This window comes from Antennarius striatus, chromosome 20 (genome assembly GCF_040054535.1).
Source record: "Antennarius striatus isolate MH-2024 chromosome 20, ASM4005453v1, whole genome shotgun sequence".
Classification (NCBI taxonomy): Eukaryota; Metazoa; Chordata; class Actinopteri; order Lophiiformes; family Antennariidae; genus Antennarius; species Antennarius striatus.
In genome coordinates, this window is record NC_090795.1 from 6407746 (window position 1) to 6427997 (window position 20252).

Here is a 20252-nt window from a genome sequence, read left to right on the forward strand (position 1 = left end):
TTAATCCTGTCCTCATCTGTCATTACCAGAAGACTAAACCAGGAGAATGGCACCAAAAACTGTAAGATAGTAATTTTAGAGTAACGTCAGGTGGCTGATATCTTCGCACCCCTCTGAGGAGAACACAGGGTCGACAATCCTGTATCTTTATTTCATGTATCTTCAGGTGTAACAATGGCTACATTTCAAAGACACTGAAAATCTGAATCAAAAGTTGACATTTTTCAAAAAAAAAAAAAAATACACTTGGTCATTTTCAAATTAAGGCTAGCATAAAAAAAGATTTTTTTTTCTCTTGACATTTTATCTGCAAGCAAAAAAAAATTCATTCATTTTCATTCAATATGGCATCTGGAGGGTTATGACTTCATCACATCACCGAGTTCAACAGTAAAACCTTGCTGGAGTTTCACAGCAGGGTGTCAAATGAAGCCATTAGCGCCAGTAACGTTCAGACGCACATTCATTGTAATACATCCAGGGTGTTACTGAATGGTTGACACATCTGTACTGATAACTTAATCATCCAAATCCAGAATAGATTACTTTTATTTAAAATGCTTAACAATTTCAAATTTAGAGTGTAAAATCTTTTAAATCTTTCAAAGCAGCTGGGTAATTTCTGATGAGGATTAAAGAAAGGTAATTCTGAGACGTGTTTGTAGTCAGCTCAAAATTTGGGACAATTTAAGATAGCCAGACATTAACAGCTGCTGTTCAAAACTTATGAAAAGCAAAAGAAAAATAAAAGACTTAAATATGACATGCAGTGATGGCGTGTCAGATAACAATGAGAGGATTCGATGTTCAATTTGCAGTGTCATCCTCATCCGTCACGGAGAGCTACAACCCACGATCGTGGACAGAAAAAAGGCCGAGAGTGAAACACCCAGTATAAAAACAAATCAGAGCCAAATGTAACTATGTACATATGTGAGGTCAAATCAAGTATTTGTGTTTCACCCACATAAACAAAAAAATGCACTTCAGTACTTTATAAGAATTTGAGAAGCTGACAAATGCAGAGACACGTTTGTGGTTTCAGCCGCTGAAAAACTTTTTGCTTCACTCCAACTTTGACAGAAGGGGGAGTTATGGATTCAGAAAGTAATGTGAATGTAAAATTAAAGTGTCATCCTTTATTTCACATTGAATTCGATGCACCTCATTACTTCCAGATTTCTTATGCGGGGTACATCCCATTTCCTAATCCAGTAAAAAGTTTGAAACAAGCAACTAAAACCACATTTGTGCATTTCAGAAGACATATTGCTCCATATGGTAACAAGGGAACTTCCCCGAAACGTGCATTCAGTAGTTCTGATGGTTATAAGGCATTGTTACACTTATCAGGGCTCAAGGGCGTTAGTTCAGATTGTGCAAATGCATCACAAATTAAAAAGAAAAAAAAATGACAGAATGAAGGACACCAGAAAGGTAAAGGGAAAAGTTTGTTTGTAGATACTTGCAACCTCCTACATGTAAACTTTTTAAAGTGATTCTTGTACTGTATGCTCCGATACTTCAGTCGATCGCTTGGCTCAGCGAGGCGGCCTCACATAATCCTATGGGTGACAAAATGGTACTGTTTTCTTTGGCAGTAGTGGTTTCTTTACAGCCATAGAAAGAAAAAAATTATGGAACTATTTTTTTTTGAAATTTTCACATTTTTAGGCAAGTCACGGTCCCAAGTAGAACAACACTTTAACTAATGCTGAGCTGAGCAAAGCCCATCAATTTGATGTCATCTGGTATTTCAGATCCCTCAATTCCTGACGCCTGTGGAAAAAAAACAGCGGTAAACATAAAATATTTGTTTCTATTCACTATTGTTGTGAAATTATAGGGGTTGATTTTTTGATTTATTACTCATATTCTCATTGCATCTCAAAAAAATGTGATGTTCTCCAACATTTTCAGTCATATGCTTCCTATATGTGAGGATTGATTTCCTATGATTTCCAACAGTTTATTGATATGAACCTTAACATAAACTTGTTCACTTGTTTAAAGAAACTTACACCTTTCAGCTAGAGAGAGTATAAGGTGTAATTACAGAAAATATAAAAATGGACAAGATGTGTATATTCAATAATCACAGCTTAGGTCTACTTTATTCATGTCAATCAAGTTATTTTGTATTTTTTCTCCACTTCAAGGTGATCCATCACCTATTAGTTTGATTGGACTGTCAATCATAAAACGAACGCTCCTGCTTGCTGCTCTCATATAAACCAGGATTAATCATTGTGCAGTAGTGGTGAATGTGTTTCACTCACCAGTTTGAAAGTGACATTTTTATTGGCCTGAGGCTCGTCAACTATTTTCTGCAAATTTGCAGCAACTAGAAAAGAAAGATAGTATTTCAGTCCATTAAAAGCAAACAGAAAAAATATTATGAATGCACAACAAATTAAAATTAGAAGCTAAGAAGTGTTTGTATTTTAAATCACTGACCTATTACTAAGTCCTTCCCATCCACCAGGCCGGCTGACACCAGCTCTTGGGACACACCGTCTGCTGTGTCTGAAACGTCAAGAGCATAAGAGATAAAAAAAAACTAAATAGCCAAAGCTGTTTACACTGTGAATCACTTAAAACTCTTGATGTAAAATTGACTTACCTCTTCCTGGCATGAATTCAAAACGGATGTCATTTAACTCTTTCTTTGAATTTCTGTAAAGATAAAAACATGAAACCAGGTTATATATCAGAGAGTTTTTAAGACTTCCATCAACAGTAAAGTATCAATAGTAAACAAGTATGGGCTAAATTGTACGAGTGTCTTTTGCTCAGTGAACGTACCTTAACCTTAATACCAAACTAATGGGTGCTTTGACATCCCCAGAGGTGGGTTGAGCCTGTCGAAATACAGATTAAGAAATTCATTTGAGCTTTAAAGAGGAACTAACACCTGTGCAGGAATACATGAAATATTCTACATCATATTAGATCGTAGACACATCTGAAGACTTTAACAAAAGATGCATGATGAAAAACTGTTTGACCTGTGGGGGAACAGCAGCGGCAGCAGCAGTGGTGGTGGGTACACCTGGTGTGGGAGATGACGCCTGGGCAGTGGGTTGAGTGTTGACAGATGTGGGCTGCGGTGGGACCTGGCACGCAGGTTGAGGTAGTTCTGCCTGGCCCGCCGTCACTGGTTGGAGTTGACTACTTAAAGCCTCAGGAGTCTGGAAAGACTGAAAGAATGAAATCTAGTCAAATCCTGCACAGCGTTCCATGTCCATGCCTGTTTTAGAGTTTTCCTCTTCCGACTGATTTTGGAATGTTCAACTGGAAATGCGATGACCTGAATCTTATTGTGAAAACTTTGCAAGACAACACCTTCATCATCATCGTGAAGCCTGGGGTTGAACTTTTGAAACCCACCTCTGAATTCTGTGATCCCTCCTTCACTCTTGGTGACTGTTCAAAAACAGATAGTGGAAGAAAATGTTCAGAAAAAGGCATCAATTTGGCAAATTTATCAAAGCTAACACATCTCGCAAAGAATGCACACACACACACACACAAAGCGAGGTCAACAGACTTAAAGGAGTTCACTTGTTTACTTTTCTTTATCACTCTTCTTTTACCATCATCTCCTTTACTGTGATACATCATTGAAATGAGAGTGGAGATACTTACTGTACACCACACCTCACCCCACGGCATGATATGGTTGGATTATACTGCACTAGTTAGTGAAGAGACAGTAAAGATGCTAAGTGCAGAGTCTGATCAACCCTGTACTGTACTGTATTTGTAAGGATTAAATACAATCAATTGATTGCCGTCGCAACTGACAGCTTCATCTGCAGTTTTCCAACTGTGCTTCACCTCAATTTTACAGAAAGCTCCCAAACTACCCCAAAAACATGTGAAATAGATTCATGGTGATTTTATTAAGCTCAGCAAAAGAAAAAACACATAGATCTTAGTTGTGAGAATAAAAATGCCAACTGCAAGAATCTATTGTAATTTACTGTCCCAAATATGGTGTTGTCACTCAGCGAATGCTGCATGTGTGAGTGATATGATACATCACATGATGACCGAATACAGTCAGATGCATCCTGGGTGATCCATGTGTCCTCATGTAGCGTCTCATGACTTGAGGATTGAGCAGCTGATATTTATGAAACAGTTTCCCTGCACCTACATCAGCTTCATCAGCAATATGTGCGTTTGTGTGTCTTCACAGGTCAGACAGAAATGGTTTCGTGATGCAGGTCTCCAGGTCACATCCCTCACCTATGGGTTTACTTTTTGCTGAGCATTCACCTATAGGTGCACGTAACTGAGCTGTAAACAAGTGAAAATGTTTCTGTTCTTTAGCATTGCAGTTTACATTCATATTTTATTTATGAAGGAAGCGGAGAACAGATATAGGTGAGTACGAAAAGCAGAGAGAGGTCATTCTGGTATTAGTCAAACTGCCCATCTGCTTTACAGGCCCAAACGAAGACAAACTGACTTGACAGAGTAGTCCAGCTGATCCAATTAGCTCAGGAATTTGAGAAAGTGACTGTGTATCAGGCTGTATTAGTCTTGAACACACTCACATATTACACAGAGTTCTGGGATTCAACAGTCAATAGCGCTGGTAAAATGCAAAAGTTCAGTTTGCTTATAAGTTGCCAAAAAAGCAGCATCAAAGCAGCAGATGCTGTAAAATCTGAATCACTTCTTTTTTATGGTCTTTAGAGCTTTAATTGCAAAAAAAAAAAAATCACTGAAAGGGTTGATAAGAAGTTTCCCTTGTATTGATTAAATTTGGTCAGTATAAACAAAAAGTGATCTAGAAAGAGAAACGGAAATACAGATGGCTTCCAGGAAAAATCCTCCTACTTGCTGGATGAACAAAGTTCTCTAAAGGCAAACTGAAAAGGCTTACCTATAAAACTGACGTGAGCTTACTGAAATTTATCACAACTAAAAAGAAATCCTTTGAGCAGTAACGAAATGGTAATTTCATCCTGAATTTTAAGGAATAAATGGCATACAATCCAGTTACTCATCTAATGTTAATGTTAAGATTCTACTATCCTACAAACACACCTTACCCTGAAAATAAAAACAAATGTCAGACGTTTTATGTACTGATTAACTGGTTTGTACAGAGTTGTACTTGGATACATGCTGATATAATCTTTTCCTGATTATTTCTGATAACCTGCCATAAAGTCATGAATACTGTAGAAATGAGTTACTACCATCTGAAGGACAAGGTCTTATAATCCTTGCTCTAAAGTGAATGCATATTTAACCAAAAGTCAGATTAATTAAAAAAAAGTCACATTTACAGCCCCGGCAGGTTATTCGCCGTTTTGCTGTACCATATGTCTCCCTATGAGGTCTTCTCCTTCCTTCTTATTGGTCACATGCCCCCCTCGCTAATATGAGCAGAGTCTTTCCTTGTTAGGGGAATGCCATCTGTATTGTGGGGGCAAGAGAACAACCCTGGATGCAGGCAGCTCGAGTGGGTAGGAGAAGCGCACTTGTCGCCTGGTAGCGCCAACAGGCTTCACCTGCTGCTCCTTGGCCGTAAGACAGAACATAAATACATACAGGAGGCTCAGTGGACAAACATGCTACTGCACAACAATTCAAATGCAAGTGATGCATAATGAGTGCATGTGAGGGGGTAGGGGGTGGGGGGCAGTTGTACGTTAATCTCACTCTTGATGCAGCAACAGCGGCTTTGCCCTCTTCACTTTCTTCATCCAACTCGTCATCACTCCACTCCCATTCCCCATCCTCTGTTTTATGCAGTCGACCACTGGACCCTGGAACTCGTCGCACCTGACAACAAATATGTTCCGAGCTGAGATCATTATCTTTGCAGTAAAAAACAAGGTATAGATATGATCTTTATTGTCTTACCCTTTTCGACCGCTCTATTATAGTGGGTGCCCTCTTAAGTAACTTTTCATTTAAATAGTCATGGGTCTGTCACAAGAGGAGAGAAATGAAAGACTGTCAGAAAATTTTGGAACTGTTTATCTTGTTTGATGCCTCATTTGCTCAGAAATGAAATGCTACGAACATTAACTACAAAGTGAACAAATTTATGAAAGTCTCTAAATCTACTGTAAATCAGTAAATGTCGTACAAGTCACCTCATACCAACATGTCGCCTATTCAATGCGTGTGTTTTATTGCCAACTACCCCAGTGTTTGTTTTATGATATTAAAGTTGGAATAAATATAACAAGTTTAAACAGAGGCAACAAAGACTGAGAAATTGGAGGTAAACTGGTACTGGTAAAAGTATCAAAGCATGGGCAGAGATTCACCACATAATGAAAGACAATTATTCTTTTTTTCCAGTCTATTTTTAAATGATTGCATTAAACTTTCACATTAGATCTAAACTTATTTCACCTGCAGAACAACAAATAATAAAAATCAACCAGCCCAACTGAGGACTAGTTTGCTTCTTCATTGGCGTTTCTGTTCTAAACAATACTAAAGGCTGCCCTCTGTTGTACCTACTGAGTACTACAATTCTTGCTTCTAACCAGAGCCAAGTCCAGGAAAACAACCACTTTGTATTTGTTTGGAGTGACATGCTGAACCAGCGTTCTTTTTTGTTCTAGTTGCTATGGTAACAAGCAGCCGGAAGCTAGAGTTAGACTGCTTATCCCTGCCTTTGTTAGAAAGAGCTTTGCATGGTCAGTAATGAAAGGAATGCTGCAATGGCCTCAGCCTGCGTCATTGACGAGTGAAGCCAAGTGAGAAGAATCCACACATCACACAACTCCTGAGAGATATTAATGTATTATAGTTTAATTATTTATCCTATATTAAAGCACTTTCACTACAAAGACAAAAAAAAGTACAATTTTTGCAGTAAATAACAGGTCAATTCACAAGAGAGGCCATTCATTTCCAATCACTTCAGCAGACTCAGACTCTTTAGTCATCAACCAGCTCAACCGGTGCCTGAAACAATGGTAATGTTGACTCATTGTATAACTGATTCAGTTTAGAATCAAGATCTTACCTTTGCTTTCTGAAAGAACTTATGTTTCAATAATTCTGAAGATGTTGGCCTAAAAAACAACAGCATGACAACAAATGAGCAACACACACAGTAACAGAATAAAAGTTCAAATGATCCAACACATTCCAGTGAAGCCAAATGATTGAAATAATTATTAGTAACACCTTTTCTCCGGTTCCTTTTGTAGACACATGGAGATCATCTTCCTGAAGGATTTGCCGTATTTTTTCACAATTTCTTTGTCCGTGATGCCGGTCTCCAGAACTGGGGGGTCATTCTGTAGTGTCAGCATTAAGACCTGAGGGGACAACAAGGGATATTAAGTCAAGAACAAGTTGTAAGTCCACAGCAAGTTCTTATAACTTTTATAATCTTGTTCTGAGTCAAATTTCAAATCAAGTACACATGTTTGGTAATGGTCTTACCTTCATTGGTGGATATTTGTGATACGGTGCAGCCCCCGTGGCGAGTTCAATGGCTGTGATCCCAAAACTCCAAATATCTGCTTTGAAATCATAACCCCTCAACTGTGGTAGCAAGCACATTCAACTATTAGAGATCAGCTCTGCCTATCAGAACAGTGCTCATGGAAAGAACGTGTTAAAAAAGAAAAACAAGTTCAGTCCTAGCAATACAAACTCCATTATTTTCATATTTAGAGTCATGTGACCTTCAGATTTAGACCCCACTCATTTCATTGTAGGGTCTCTGAGTGCTTAAGGTAGTTATAGTGGAGATGACGAGCCTTGGCTACAGGCCATGAATTTAAAAACATAGCGCCAGATAGGAAAGCTTAAAAGAAATATTAGCTGGCCTTATTCGTCTGTTTAAGATCAAGTGTGCTGTTGTCATGGTTACTTATTGGAACCAACCTGCTCCATGACCTCTGGTGCCATCCAACATGGCGTTCCCACAAATGTCTTGCGCACTTTATTTCGAGTGATGTCACCGCCCGTTGCTAGAAAGGCACTGACGCCAAAATCTGAACAAAGAGAGAAAACAAGCTGAACAAAATGAAGTTAATTTTTATTTTACAAACTAGGTCTCTTCGCTAACAGAGATGTCGGCATAAAAAGGAGTAAATGTGGCTACGGCGCAGCCTAACGACTTCTTCACTCCTAATCTGAATCAGCAGTCATAGGTGTCAAAGATGTGTTTCCTTGTGACGGAGTACCTGCAATTTGTACTGAGCCATCTTCCCCAAGGAGAATGTTTCCAGCCTTAAGGTCTCTGGAAGAAAATACAACATTTTTACTGGTGTTATACAATCACTTCACACACTTGTCATAAATTCTTCTATTGTCTGAAATCTGTTCAGGAAAAACTGCCGCTGTCTCGTCTGAAAGTTATTAGTATTCCAGTTCCCTCTCAAAATGAATAAAAGAGTGACGCAGGCACTCATTTCTGTGGTAACAGAAGAGTGGTGACAGTCCAAAGACGGCAAAAACAGATTTTCTTAAATTCACAAAATCAAGTCACCTCAGTTGTCATTATTACAACCCTTCAGATTAAACTTTGTCCAATAACAGTAATACAACTGATGTGACTGCTTGGTAGCAAAGCCACACGAACTCTGATTCAACTGTTCAACCTGCTTTTACATCTGCATATGTCTGATGTGCATCCGATTTAGGATCATGTTTGAAAGTGATCCACATAACAATTGAAGTAATACAATTTTAGAAGATGTATTCTGTTCACACTGTCCGGAGAAAACAGAAATAACTCCTACCCCACAAACACACGAGTGACAGATGACATCTGGCCTGCGGTGTGAATATAGCTGTACAGGGTTCAAGGTTTACTTCTTCCTACTACTGACTTTCTACTCATTAGGTCTTTATTAGCGACACGCTCACAGCCACTAGTTAATCTGGTCATTTCTGTTCAGCCTCTCCCGGTGGCGATTAAAAGGATTCAGCAGGGACAACTGTCTAGCTGCCCGTCTGTCTCCGTGTGCACTCACACACAATCACACTAACTACCACACATACTGAACACTGCCTCTTCCCCAGCAAGGCAGAGTTGTCATGGCAACAGACTTTAATAGACAGAGTCACAGGGTTCAACTTAGAGGCGAGAGAATATGAAGTAAGGATGGCATCAGAGTCATTGGCGACAACAATTAGGTCTGTCTGCTGTCCAGGCAATAACTAAATTTAAAAAATATAGTACAACTTCCACCTTCAGTCAACCATGAATTAATCTTGAATTATTTATAACAGCTCTGACTATATTAGCAGTGATACATCTTCAATCTATACTGACTGCTTGATATATTATTCAAAAGAATTGCTTGTAGTTCTCCTCACTACCAGATGGGGGAGCTGAAGTAAAAAGGTAGTAGCTTTGTTGCTTGATTCCAGCAAAGAAACAGGTATTCATAAAGTTTAATTAGACTGATCTCTGGTTTTTAGATGAGGAAAAAATTCATCTTAACAAAAAAAATAGTTCAGTTTATATGGAATACAATTTAATCTGCCTTGACACTTAAAAACTAGAGTTGCGGTCTTTACAAATAGCCTGCTGGAGACATGCAATACGCTCCGGGGTATCTCAAGTTTGCAGGTCCCCTCTCAGATTTTCCTTTAAACGGTGATGAAAACTCAAGTGGAGAGGCTTCTTCAGCCCTAGCAATGCTTGAGTAAAACACCACACAGACAACAGATCTCACTGACAAGGGTAGGGAGTGGCAAGCAGTGAGACACAGAGAGGAATGCGGCATGTGTGACATATTAGGACCGCTGACTTGAATCAAAGGGATTCCCGCTGGAGGGCAAAAATCACTGCTTAGATAGGAACAAAACTATGCAGAGGCCGTATAACTGCACCCCAGTGGTTTTTGTTGTTTGTTTGTTTTTACACTTCAAAATGTTTGATGTGTGTACAGATTACTCTCAATTACGGTATGTAAATGTCACATTAAGGTTGAAGAAAAATAAAGCTGAAAAAAAGTCCAAACAAAACAAGACAGCCTTTGAAAGTGCGTTTGAGAAACAAGAGACATCTTCTCCTAAACCTTCTGGATTGTCCCACCGTCACTCTGCTGTGTTATAATATCACCTAGATGAGCTGGTGTAATAGTGTTGTCCACTTTCTTGTCCTCATCAGCTCTGCTTAATTAAGAACATGATCATCCTCCACTTTAGCAGGTAACACATACAACGGCGATGATTTATATCTGGCAATCTTAGATGTTGCTTTTTCAAGATGAGTGGCAGTGAAGAGTGGACCATCTGAGGGTGAAGTCTGGGAGTATCCCAAAATACTTTTGCTCATGTATGAAAGCAGAGTCTCATCTCTTGATGGCTGCAGTCAAGTCGCTGAGCGCTGGTGATTCAGGATTTACCCTAGTCGATGATGTGCTTTGTTTGAATGAGGTATTATGGCTCCAGTTAAGGCCAATTACCCACTCTGGGCTTAGTCTTCTTCATGTCAGACTGATCAATAGTGTTCTCAATGTTTGAAATGAAAAACAATATGTAATAGTCAGTTCTACCACGTCCGATTAATGTTAGTAGCTCAATGCACAGATCCTGCATGCCCTGTGGACGAAACAAGTACAAACAGTCAAAGGTTTGTGCAGCTCCATTGCTCACTTCCCTCTGGTGCTCATTAATTGGCGTCAAGGTAAAAGCTTGAAATAATTGATCCCAACTTTTACCACCCAGCTCCACTTGAAAGCTATTAATCAGAGCAATTTTACTGCCAAAGCCTCTTTGTACTTATCTCAACTCTTAATGTCTAAATAAGCCACACTACATTATTTCACATATCAATTCTCGTTTGCATGTTTCTTATGACATAAAACGATCCACCCTGGTGAAACGCCACCTGAGACATCAAGGCCATTTGACTACGTCGCCGTCGCTAATTCAGGAAACACGGAGGCTGTGGTTTACTGCAGCAGTTTGCAACGCTCTGAGAAAGAGGCTGCAGAATGCAGACAATCATTAACATTCACAGGAGAGGAAGAGGGGAAGGGAGGAGGCAGTGGCACAATGCACCACACAAACTCAAAGAAACACTGTGGCAGGGAGGAAAATGTTAACCTGCAGTTCCAACTCCTTCTTGTCATCCTGCCATACTGTATGTCATAATAGCAGGTTGCCTCAGGTCAGGAGAACCAAAGTATACTACTTACTCCTATGTATTAAAGCAGATTAACGCTTATCTATGATGCTGGATGGTGTTATGCAACCAAAATAAACTGAAAAATAAACCATTATGTGGTTTATGACTTACTGAAATGATACCCAGGCAGCAGCCAAGTGAGAACAGCCATGGTGTAAAGTTGTCAGGAAGATTTATCATTCTCATGTGGAAGCTCCTGCACCTTGCAGGTTTACTGGGTCACCTCCTGCGACATCACGTCTTAGTGCAAGGCTCTCAGTGCCCATAACAAGATTATGAAAGGGTTTTTTTTATTTTATGAAATCCCCTCCTCCTCTTTTAGCCATGTCTTCTGAGACTGCAACAAAATCGCCCCTTTGCTCTGCTTAAATTGATTTGGTTGATCTGCTGGGTTTCAATCTCATCTGGTTTTCTTTCCAAACTTTTTTTTTTTGTCAATTTCGACTTTATGACATTAAACTTTTATTTTTTCAATTGTCCTTATATGTCCAACAAGAGACTCTTTGCTTCAAGACGTAGCAGAACCACAGCCATTATCCGATCGTTATTAAACCACATGGAGAGTAATTTGCCAGGCATGTACCCTCAGAAGACAAGAGTTTTAAAAGATGAGTGACGCTAAGAGCTCCCCACAGCAGTACGAACGACGTCTAGGGACCTTTTGAAGTAATTAACTCAAGGTCTTACTTTCTGAGATTTGACCAACTGATAAATTTAGCTTAGAGTGTTGTTGTTTTTTAACATACGCATGACATCTACCTGCTTTTCAGGCTAGAGGACCAGTGTGATCTCTGAATCCCGACTTTCCGCGCTGCTGTGAATGTAGACGCAGAGCAGTTTGCCATCTTGTGGTAAATGTCTCTGGCTGAGGATGCAGCCACAGCTGCAATGCTCTAATTGCTTTTCTGCCATCCCAGGCTGGATGGTGCATCTCATGTGCTCATGTGACACTCTCCTCTCTCCCTCACTGTCAGGCCTCTGTCGATCGGCTTCTTTCCGGAGGCTCCGACTCATGTGATCCAGCTTTATACAGGAGGAACTCGCACTGCCATGTGTGCACGTTTACATCAGCAGGCCCTGATCAACTTAGCAGGGCGTCTCCAGTCGTCGAGGGCTTTCAGTGCTGAGGGGGATTATCTCGCACTCGCTTTTCCTTGAGTAACACCTCTCTGCCTGGAGTGGACAGAAGTGATGAATGAATAATCTATTAATGATCCTCTTCAGACAGGACACAGAGTTGAGGGAAGCTTTTAATTTAAGAAAAAAAAAACATTCCCTATCTCTTAATAGTGATGGTAACCCTGCCACATTTTGCTGCAAGTCCACTTCAATGCTGCAGCAGAGGTATGCCGCAGTGGATTTTCCTTATCGCAGCCATTGAAACTGTGTATGTTCATTCTTTTTCTCCATCTATAATTTCAACAGGATGCAGCCTTTATTTTCTAAACTAACAAGTTGAGGAGCTGACGCTTTACCTAAATGATTACATTAAAATTATATGTTAATCAAACTTTCTTCCCCGTATCTCATTGAAGGACTACTTTAAAAGCTACTGAGCTCTTAACCGCAATGAGAAAAAAACCAAAAAACCTATATATTATTTACACTTGAGGCTATCACTGGAAGTATGTGCGTAAGTGGAGAAAAGAGAAGAGGTATGGAAAAAGTGAGTCATGAATATTAAATAAAGAGGAGGCAGAGCAAAGGCTTCCGACCAGCGTGTCGACTGGGTTGGCCGTAACGGCTGAAGTGCAGCGATTTAAACGTGAACGGGCTCAGGAGGAGAACTTCCAAGTTCACATGTTTTATTGCATGAAAATCTGCCATTAACACATTCCACCGATGCAAATTTATGCAGTAATTCATGAAGATTATCTTGTAAACCTGAAGTTATTCCATTTCTTTATAACAATGAGTGTGTGTATCACCAAGATTTATAATTAGAAATTAGGAGAGACAGTCATCAATGTGATTCTTTGTTCTCTTCTGGATGAGTCATTGTGGCCCAACTGGGCAAATATACTGCCTCATCTCTATAAATAGATGCCAAAGACATCCCTGACATTTAATGAGTCAAAATAGATGTCTGAAAATGCCGTTCCCTACGTACTGTTGTCCAGCCTGAAAAAGAATAGCAATGCCTTCTGTGCAATAAACAACACATTAAATTAGGTGCGAAGAGCACGACTTAATTAGCAGATTGCCAGTGATATTGCCGGGATCTTTTTTTTTTTTGTAATTGTTTTTTTTTTATAAAATCATAAGAATTAAGTGACAAGATCACTGAAAAATACTAAATTATGGTGGATAAATCATGATGAATCCCTTAGGCATCCCAAAATGTATGTTGTATACGCTAACATATTACACGTGTGTACAGGTATGTGATTGAGATGGCATCTTGCATCCTCCTTCTCCCGCATGATTTGGATGTGGGACGTCATTATACCCTGGGTCTGAAAGGGTACCTGACCTGACATCACCAGTGGTGGTCTCAGTTCAAACATCTGTCGCTGCTTCTAAAATGCCTGCCCAGAGCATCTTTGGTAAAGTTATGGTACTTCGTGAGTGTTATTAATGTAATAGAGGACAGGAACATGAGTCTCGTTACCTGTGAATCTGTCCATTCTTGTGTAAGTACTCAAGACCCTCAAGCACATCCTTCAACACAGTGGCTATGCTGGCTTCATCCAGGACCCCCGTCTTGTGTTCGCCACGAGAGATGATATGCTTGATCACGTCCAGCACAGAACCTGGATGACAAAAAATTAAAACGAAAATTTAGATTTCTCATATTTTGATTCTCTTTTCTTGAAACTGCATTGGTGATGGTTAACAACAGTGTCAAACAAATGAAAGGTAATCATCAGCTGACCTCTTCAAACATGTTACTGTAGTTCCAAAATCACCTTGGACATGCATGTATCAATTATTTGGAATCAAATCCAAACTGAAAACACATACAGTACTTGCTGATGGATGGTTGTGGGTAGACAAAGACATTTCATCCAACACAAAATAAGATTGATCTTATTAAATGAAAAAAATGATTTAGCTGCATTTGCAAAAGAGTAGATAACCATTAACATGTCCATGACCCTTCCACCTGGCAATGGCAAAACAAACAAGATTGTGGAGATAGAAACAGCCAGACAGCCCACCCTTAATATGAATTCATGTTGTTTTATGCGCCACTGTCAAAAGTGAAGTCGGTACCTACAAAACAGACCCCCATCTCATCGAATAAACAGCAGAGTGAATGTGTAACATCATCAGGAGACTTTGTTTGGATGCGGTCCAGAGGTTAAATTAGATTTACTTTGTGTTCTCAGAGGACTTTTGTTCAAACTTTACCATCTAAATGAGTTTAATATAAATGTTGAGTTCACAGTTGGCAATCTGCACCCACTTACAATCACCGCAGCTAATGAGTCATGACATTGTCTCCGTGTTGATGACATCATGACTACAGTCCATCTCTGTGGTTAAGAACAACTTAACTTAAAACTAAAAACAGAGCTTCAGAATACTAATGCTAATAACTGCATGTGAATTCTCATGCACCTTAAATATCTTTGGAATTGCCCAGATAACTCATAGATAAGCATGCCTGTCATCTTATTTCCCCAGTCTGGCTCCTGCTGAATGAAAGCAGTGATCTGGATGAGGAATCAGACTGCTGTCAGTGTCTCATTTCTTTTGTGCAACTTTCCATTGAATAAAGAACATCCATCTAAAAAGAGGCTCCATATTTGCATTAGGTATGACAGAAAATTGGGTGACATTGGTGAACGGGGACAAAGCGGAGAGCCAAGAGGAGTGACAAGCTGCATTGTGTTGCGGTTATACACAAACATCACCCTTCCATGTTATCTGTCACACACACACCCTCAGCCAAACACGCGCATGCACACGCATACACACACATACACACACACACACACACACACACACACACACACACACACACACACACACACACACACACATCTGAGAACAAAACGCTGAAAATGGCCTTTTCAAGGTTCGGAACATTGTCCATGACACAATTCAAGGTTTAAATTGATTGTGCCTGATTGTTTGCCAGGCTTGAAGTGCAAAGATATTTATTCTCTCAATTACTTCAGAGTGTCCTTGTCTACGGCTCACAGTAGAGCACTGAATTACCCAGTGGAACCAACACTCGCGGTCCACCTGAGACTAGATGGTGTTATTGTAGACAGTCTGAGACACAGCAAAGCAGACTGGGATGAGCAAGTAAGGGAGAGACAGTGGGTTCATCGGGTCCATCGTACAGTGACGCTGCATGGAGGAAAATGTGACAGAGCCATTTAAAGAGAGAACAGACGGAGGAAAATGTGAGATCAATAGCAGGTGCGTGTGTGGGCAAGTGTACTAGCAAAGAGGGAGGGCATAAAAAAGACAGCAGCCTCTGATGTTGCAGCTCTTTGAAGCACGTTACGAAAATGCAGCCAGTTCGACTGTTCTCAACACGGTGCACTCCTCTCTCAATCCTTTGGCTGTAGCGTCATGGCATTGCTCTCAATATGAAATAACAATAGGGAGGAGAGGAAGTGACAGGAGACAATCAGGGAGTCACCGGAGTGAGGAGGGTGAGTGAAAGGAATGAAGTCCAAGAATACATTAGAAAAGTGACAAAATAGTTCATGTGCAAGAGCTTATTCCCAAACTTTGAATTAATTAACCATGCTAACCGACTGCTGGCGCCATTTTTATATTCAATACATTCGTGTGCAGCGTGAGTATCTTTTTATCAATCTCTTGACAAGAAATCAAGTAACTGTATTCTGAGAAAGCAAAACCTTTCATTTAATGGAACAGAAAAATATTGGTAGGGAGAAAACGTACATCAACAAAACCGCTCACAATAAACACGTTTCTAGATTGCTACCAGGCTTAGGGGGATAACTCAGCTTCACTTGAACTCGTGACAGAACTCTTGCCGTCTCATTAGGTTGTTTCAACACGGTGACGCTGCCTGACAGGTTTACAATCAAGAGGTTTATTTTGCATGGGAAAAACTTTCTCTTCCTACAGAAACAACACCTGTTTGGCAGCTTTCCAACTCCTCGAGGGAACTTCATTCAAATCACAGGGAATGAATTACGTTTTAACAGCATGATGTGCAGTCAAGCATGCAAAATCTCAAGTCGGTGTCAAAAGCATCACATCAGGTAATCTCTTTGTCAGGATTTCAAAACTAAGTCAGTGCAAAACTACAAGGAGTCGAACAAAGTACCAACGTCAGATCACACTCAGCATGGACGTGTGTCTCAACTTGACTGCTTCACATATAATCTCACATGACTGCTCCCAATGCAAATTAGGTACACATCCCTGGAACAAACAGACATGAAGTTTAGTATTTTGCTTGAATTTATAAAAAAGATTCAAATAAAAAGGAAAATTTACAAGATTTCCCATTGTTCCACAACTGTTTTGTATTATCTTCCATCATGATCATAAATAATGCATTTTAGAAATAATTAGAAATTGCAGACTACATGTGCATTAGAACACACAAAGGGTGCATTCACATTAAAATTATGACAAGTCTAACTGCAATTTTCTTTTTTGTATTATTGTGACAAAAATCTTTTCAAGTATGTGTGAAGATACAATCTGATCTTCATAAATCTAATTCAATCACTTTCACATATGGCCCTTGAATCCCATAGGAACAAGGACTTGAAGCAAGAAAACTTCGATAGCGTTCTACATCATCCGATGGAAATTCGACCTACTTCTTCTGGTAGTCTGCTCATAAATGATTGTGTACAGTGGTGTTAGATTGATAAAATATTTTGATGGATGTAGCATGTGTCTATACACAGCACCACACACATTTTACTGCCAGATAACAGATAATAAAGTGAAATCTAATCATTGTTTCCTTTTTTTAATACACGGTTTCAAACATCCTGTGGGTGTGTTAGTACCACTGTCTGGCAATGGTTCTGCATTACTAACAGGTGTTGGTAAAAATAAAAACAAGAACCAAGGCAGTCAGAGACTGCAACATCCCACAGAGGGTAGTTCAGGGTACCCTGAAAGTAGTACAGTGGTACTTCTACTTACGTAATTTCTTCCGGAACCAATAATTTCCTAAGTAGAAAATTTCGTTAAGTAGAGACATGTTTTTCCATGCAAATGCCCTTCCATGCAAATTTCCAAGCCCCCAAAAATTCAGACATATGTTTTATAAAGCATAGAAATGCATCAAAACATGTAACAAATACATGTTACGATTAGATTATCACTCAAATGAGAGTTGTGCATAACGTAAAAAAACAAAGAATAAAGAATAAAAATGACAGTCATTTACCTTTTAACTACTGTCCTCATGTTTTGTGCCCTCTAGGTTCATGCGTTCCAGCCTCACGATGCCGAACAACAGAGTGAATTCCAGTCCTCCTTTTGAACTTCTCCAACCACCCACGAAATGCCTTAAACTTAAACTTCCTTTTGTTTTAATAACGTGGCGATTGTAGATGCATTAGGGCCATATTCTTTGGCGAGATCAACCAAACGCATCCCTTTCTCATGCTTTTCTATTACCTCTTGCTTTGTTAGTATGGACAAAAAAGCTCTTCTTCCGTCTTTTCTTTTCCTCTTTTCTCCGTCACTTCCTTAGGGTCCATAGCGAATACTCAAAAAGTTAATGTATTTGGCAAAACTATCAGAACACCACACGGGTCGAGGGCCAAATGATGAGGACCCTGCACCAACACCGATCTAGCTCCACACAAAGGTCCCTCTTAGCCAATGGGATGCCAAGAAGATACTAGGTAACAGCCAATGGCAGAGCAGCTATGAGAATGTTGCGTTCAGGAACCTGTGGGAGCTGCAAGTATCAGCCCATACTGTATTTTTATCTTTCGTAAGTCGAAATTTCTTCGTAACTAGAGGCAATATTTTATTTCTGAGAAGTTTCGTAAGTAGAAAATTTCGTAAGTAGAGACATTCGTAAGTAGAGGTACCACTGTACTTGACCAGTGCAGAGCTTTGACCTTTCAGGGTAGTAGGGTAGGGTAGGGTAGACCTTGTTTTCTCAAGGTCATGGTCATCTCATTTTCATCCCCTTTGCCACTCAAATAATGTGTTTTTTGTTTTTAATCTTTCTATCTACAACGTTTGCGAAGATATTTGGTGGACTAACGAACGAACGAAATAGATGAACAAACACTGACAATTACATCACCGCTTTGAAGCGGGATGTAATAAAAACACTTGACGAAATGCATGCATGCTGATGAGTGATGTTTTTTTTAGTGTTCACAAATACTGCATCTACTGCGTACCATGAGCTCACGAATTTAATTACTGTACATCCTGCTTCAAAGCAGTGAGGTATTGTGAGTGTTAGTGTTCATGTGTTTGTTTGTTCGTCGTTTGTCCACCAAATAACTTCGCAGCCATTGCAGATAGAAAGATAAAACAAAAGGAACAGGGGATGAAAAGGAGATGATGACCTTGACCTTAAGAAAAGTAGGTCACAGTCAAATTTCAACTTTTGTACACTCAGGAACCACATAGGCTAGAAAGCCAAGAGAGAAGGTCAGTGTGAGTAGGTCAGAGCACCAGCTTTGATGTTTGACCTATGGAAGTAGGTCAGGGTAAAATTTTTAATTCAAGGGTGTCGCGGGATGTTGCAGTCTCCGACTGCATTGGTTCTAGTTTGTATTTACACCCAGCATGTGATCCACTCTGTGGTTTCTTCTTGTTTCACGGAACACATTAACAAAACAAGCAGTCCTTAGAGATGGTCTATGCAGGTTTGATCTGGTTATCCACACGATATTAGATAAATCGAAGATTGATTTTAAAATAACAGCTCTACTTAATCCTACATCATCAAGTGACGTCACATTCACCGACCTTCATTTCTCCTGTTCAGACCAGGAGGTGTGAAATTGAGTGAGGAGGAGACAGTGAAAAGGAGACAGGGTGGAGTAGAGGGAGAAAGGAGAAGAGCTGTTACCAACTGTGCTTAAGTGGGAATACAAAGCAAAGCTGGTAGGGCGTGGGGGGGGGCTGTGGTGTGGAGTGATAAAAGGTGATGAGCAGAGGCTTATTGGGGCAGACCATGTCACTCTCTATCATAAACTAGGGCAAATGAACAGGTTTCAAAAGTAACAAATGATGGGGTCACTGTCAAACTTTATTGTCACAATTCTGGAAAATGCGTTCCACATCATGATGTGGAATGATGGGAAATTCAATGGCTCCAAACATGACGAGGTCCTTTCATATGCTAAATTCAAACCGTCAAACAATCCGAATTAGCCAGATTCCACTGTGTGGCATTTGATTAAGCTCCACAGTGGCAGCTGTGGGTCAGTGAAGGCTTCACACTAATCTCCTGGGAATGCAATCCTCGGCTTGCTTTGGTATGAATCATATTCTGCCCGTGGGTTACAGTGGATGTCTCTCCAATGCGAATTCAGTGTCCGGCGGTTCCCTAATGAAATGGTTGTTCGTGTGTCATTAGGGTCTGAAACCAACACCCAATAAGCACCAATGGAGGGTAAAACGTGTGTGTGGGTAAATCGTCGGTATCTGCCACACTGGCGGGTAAATGTTTCTACCAACAATACATAAAACTGCATCTTAGAGGAAGAATATTATTGCTTAAGCCCAGTCTCCTGCTAGTAGGCTAGCGTTAATATTTTTTTTCAAGTATTTTGTGGCATCTAAATACTGCAGAGACATGAAAACAAAGCAACGAAGAAGAAGACAAAGGTGAAGATACACCTTAAAGGAGGAAGTTTTGTCAGGTTTGGAGATAGAGGAGTCCCAAGAGACTGGTATGATGCAGTCATGTGCAGAGTGTTGCCAGCATGGCAAGGAAAAGCATTGACACAACCCATTTATCATTGGAATTAAAACCGTGAAACTGGAAAACATCCGTGACTATGAGCGCAGCCGATTTCACAACTTCTGAAAGTCCGAGTTCCGGCCTCAGTTGGAGCATCTCCAGAGATCAAAAAGTCTGATCTAAACAAAGCTGTTGTGTTGTGGCACAAGGACTCTGTCAGGACCAGGAGCCCAGACTACATGGACTGTGAGAAGAAGAGGATGATGACTG

At 40.0% G+C, this 20252-nt stretch overlaps 1 protein-coding gene across 4 annotated transcripts in view; it reads right to left on the minus strand.

The window, feature by feature from the left end:
* Positions 1-132: 132 nt before the first annotated feature.
* The window catches only part of oxsr1b (oxidative stress responsive kinase 1b), a 35942-nt gene continuing 15822 nt past the window's right edge, over positions 133-20252 (minus strand). For 2 of the 4 annotated variants that reach the window (XM_068343908.1, XM_068343907.1), the window contains 16 exons: positions 13755-13896; positions 8184-8239; positions 7882-7991; positions 7435-7536; positions 7174-7307; positions 7010-7058; positions 5887-5952; positions 5683-5805; positions 5463-5540; positions 3391-3426; positions 3009-3200; positions 2806-2861; positions 2624-2676; positions 2458-2526; positions 2280-2344; positions 133-1779 (listed from right to left, as the gene is read on the minus strand). In XM_068343908.1, coding sequence (XP_068200009.1) covers positions 1705-1779; positions 2280-2344; positions 2458-2526; positions 2624-2676; positions 2806-2861; positions 3009-3200; positions 3391-3426; positions 5463-5540; positions 5683-5805; positions 5887-5952; positions 7010-7058; positions 7174-7307; positions 7435-7536; positions 7882-7991; positions 8184-8239; positions 13755-13896 — 1406 coding nt within the window. In that variant the 3' untranslated portion in view covers positions 133-1704. The remainder of the gene's footprint in view (positions 1780-2279; positions 2345-2457; positions 2527-2623; positions 2677-2805; positions 2862-3008; positions 3201-3390; positions 3427-5462; positions 5541-5682; positions 5806-5886; positions 5953-7009; positions 7059-7173; positions 7308-7434; positions 7537-7881; positions 7992-8183; positions 8240-13754; positions 13897-20252) is intronic. The other 2 variants (XM_068343909.1, XM_068343910.1) reach the window with 2 other exon arrangements.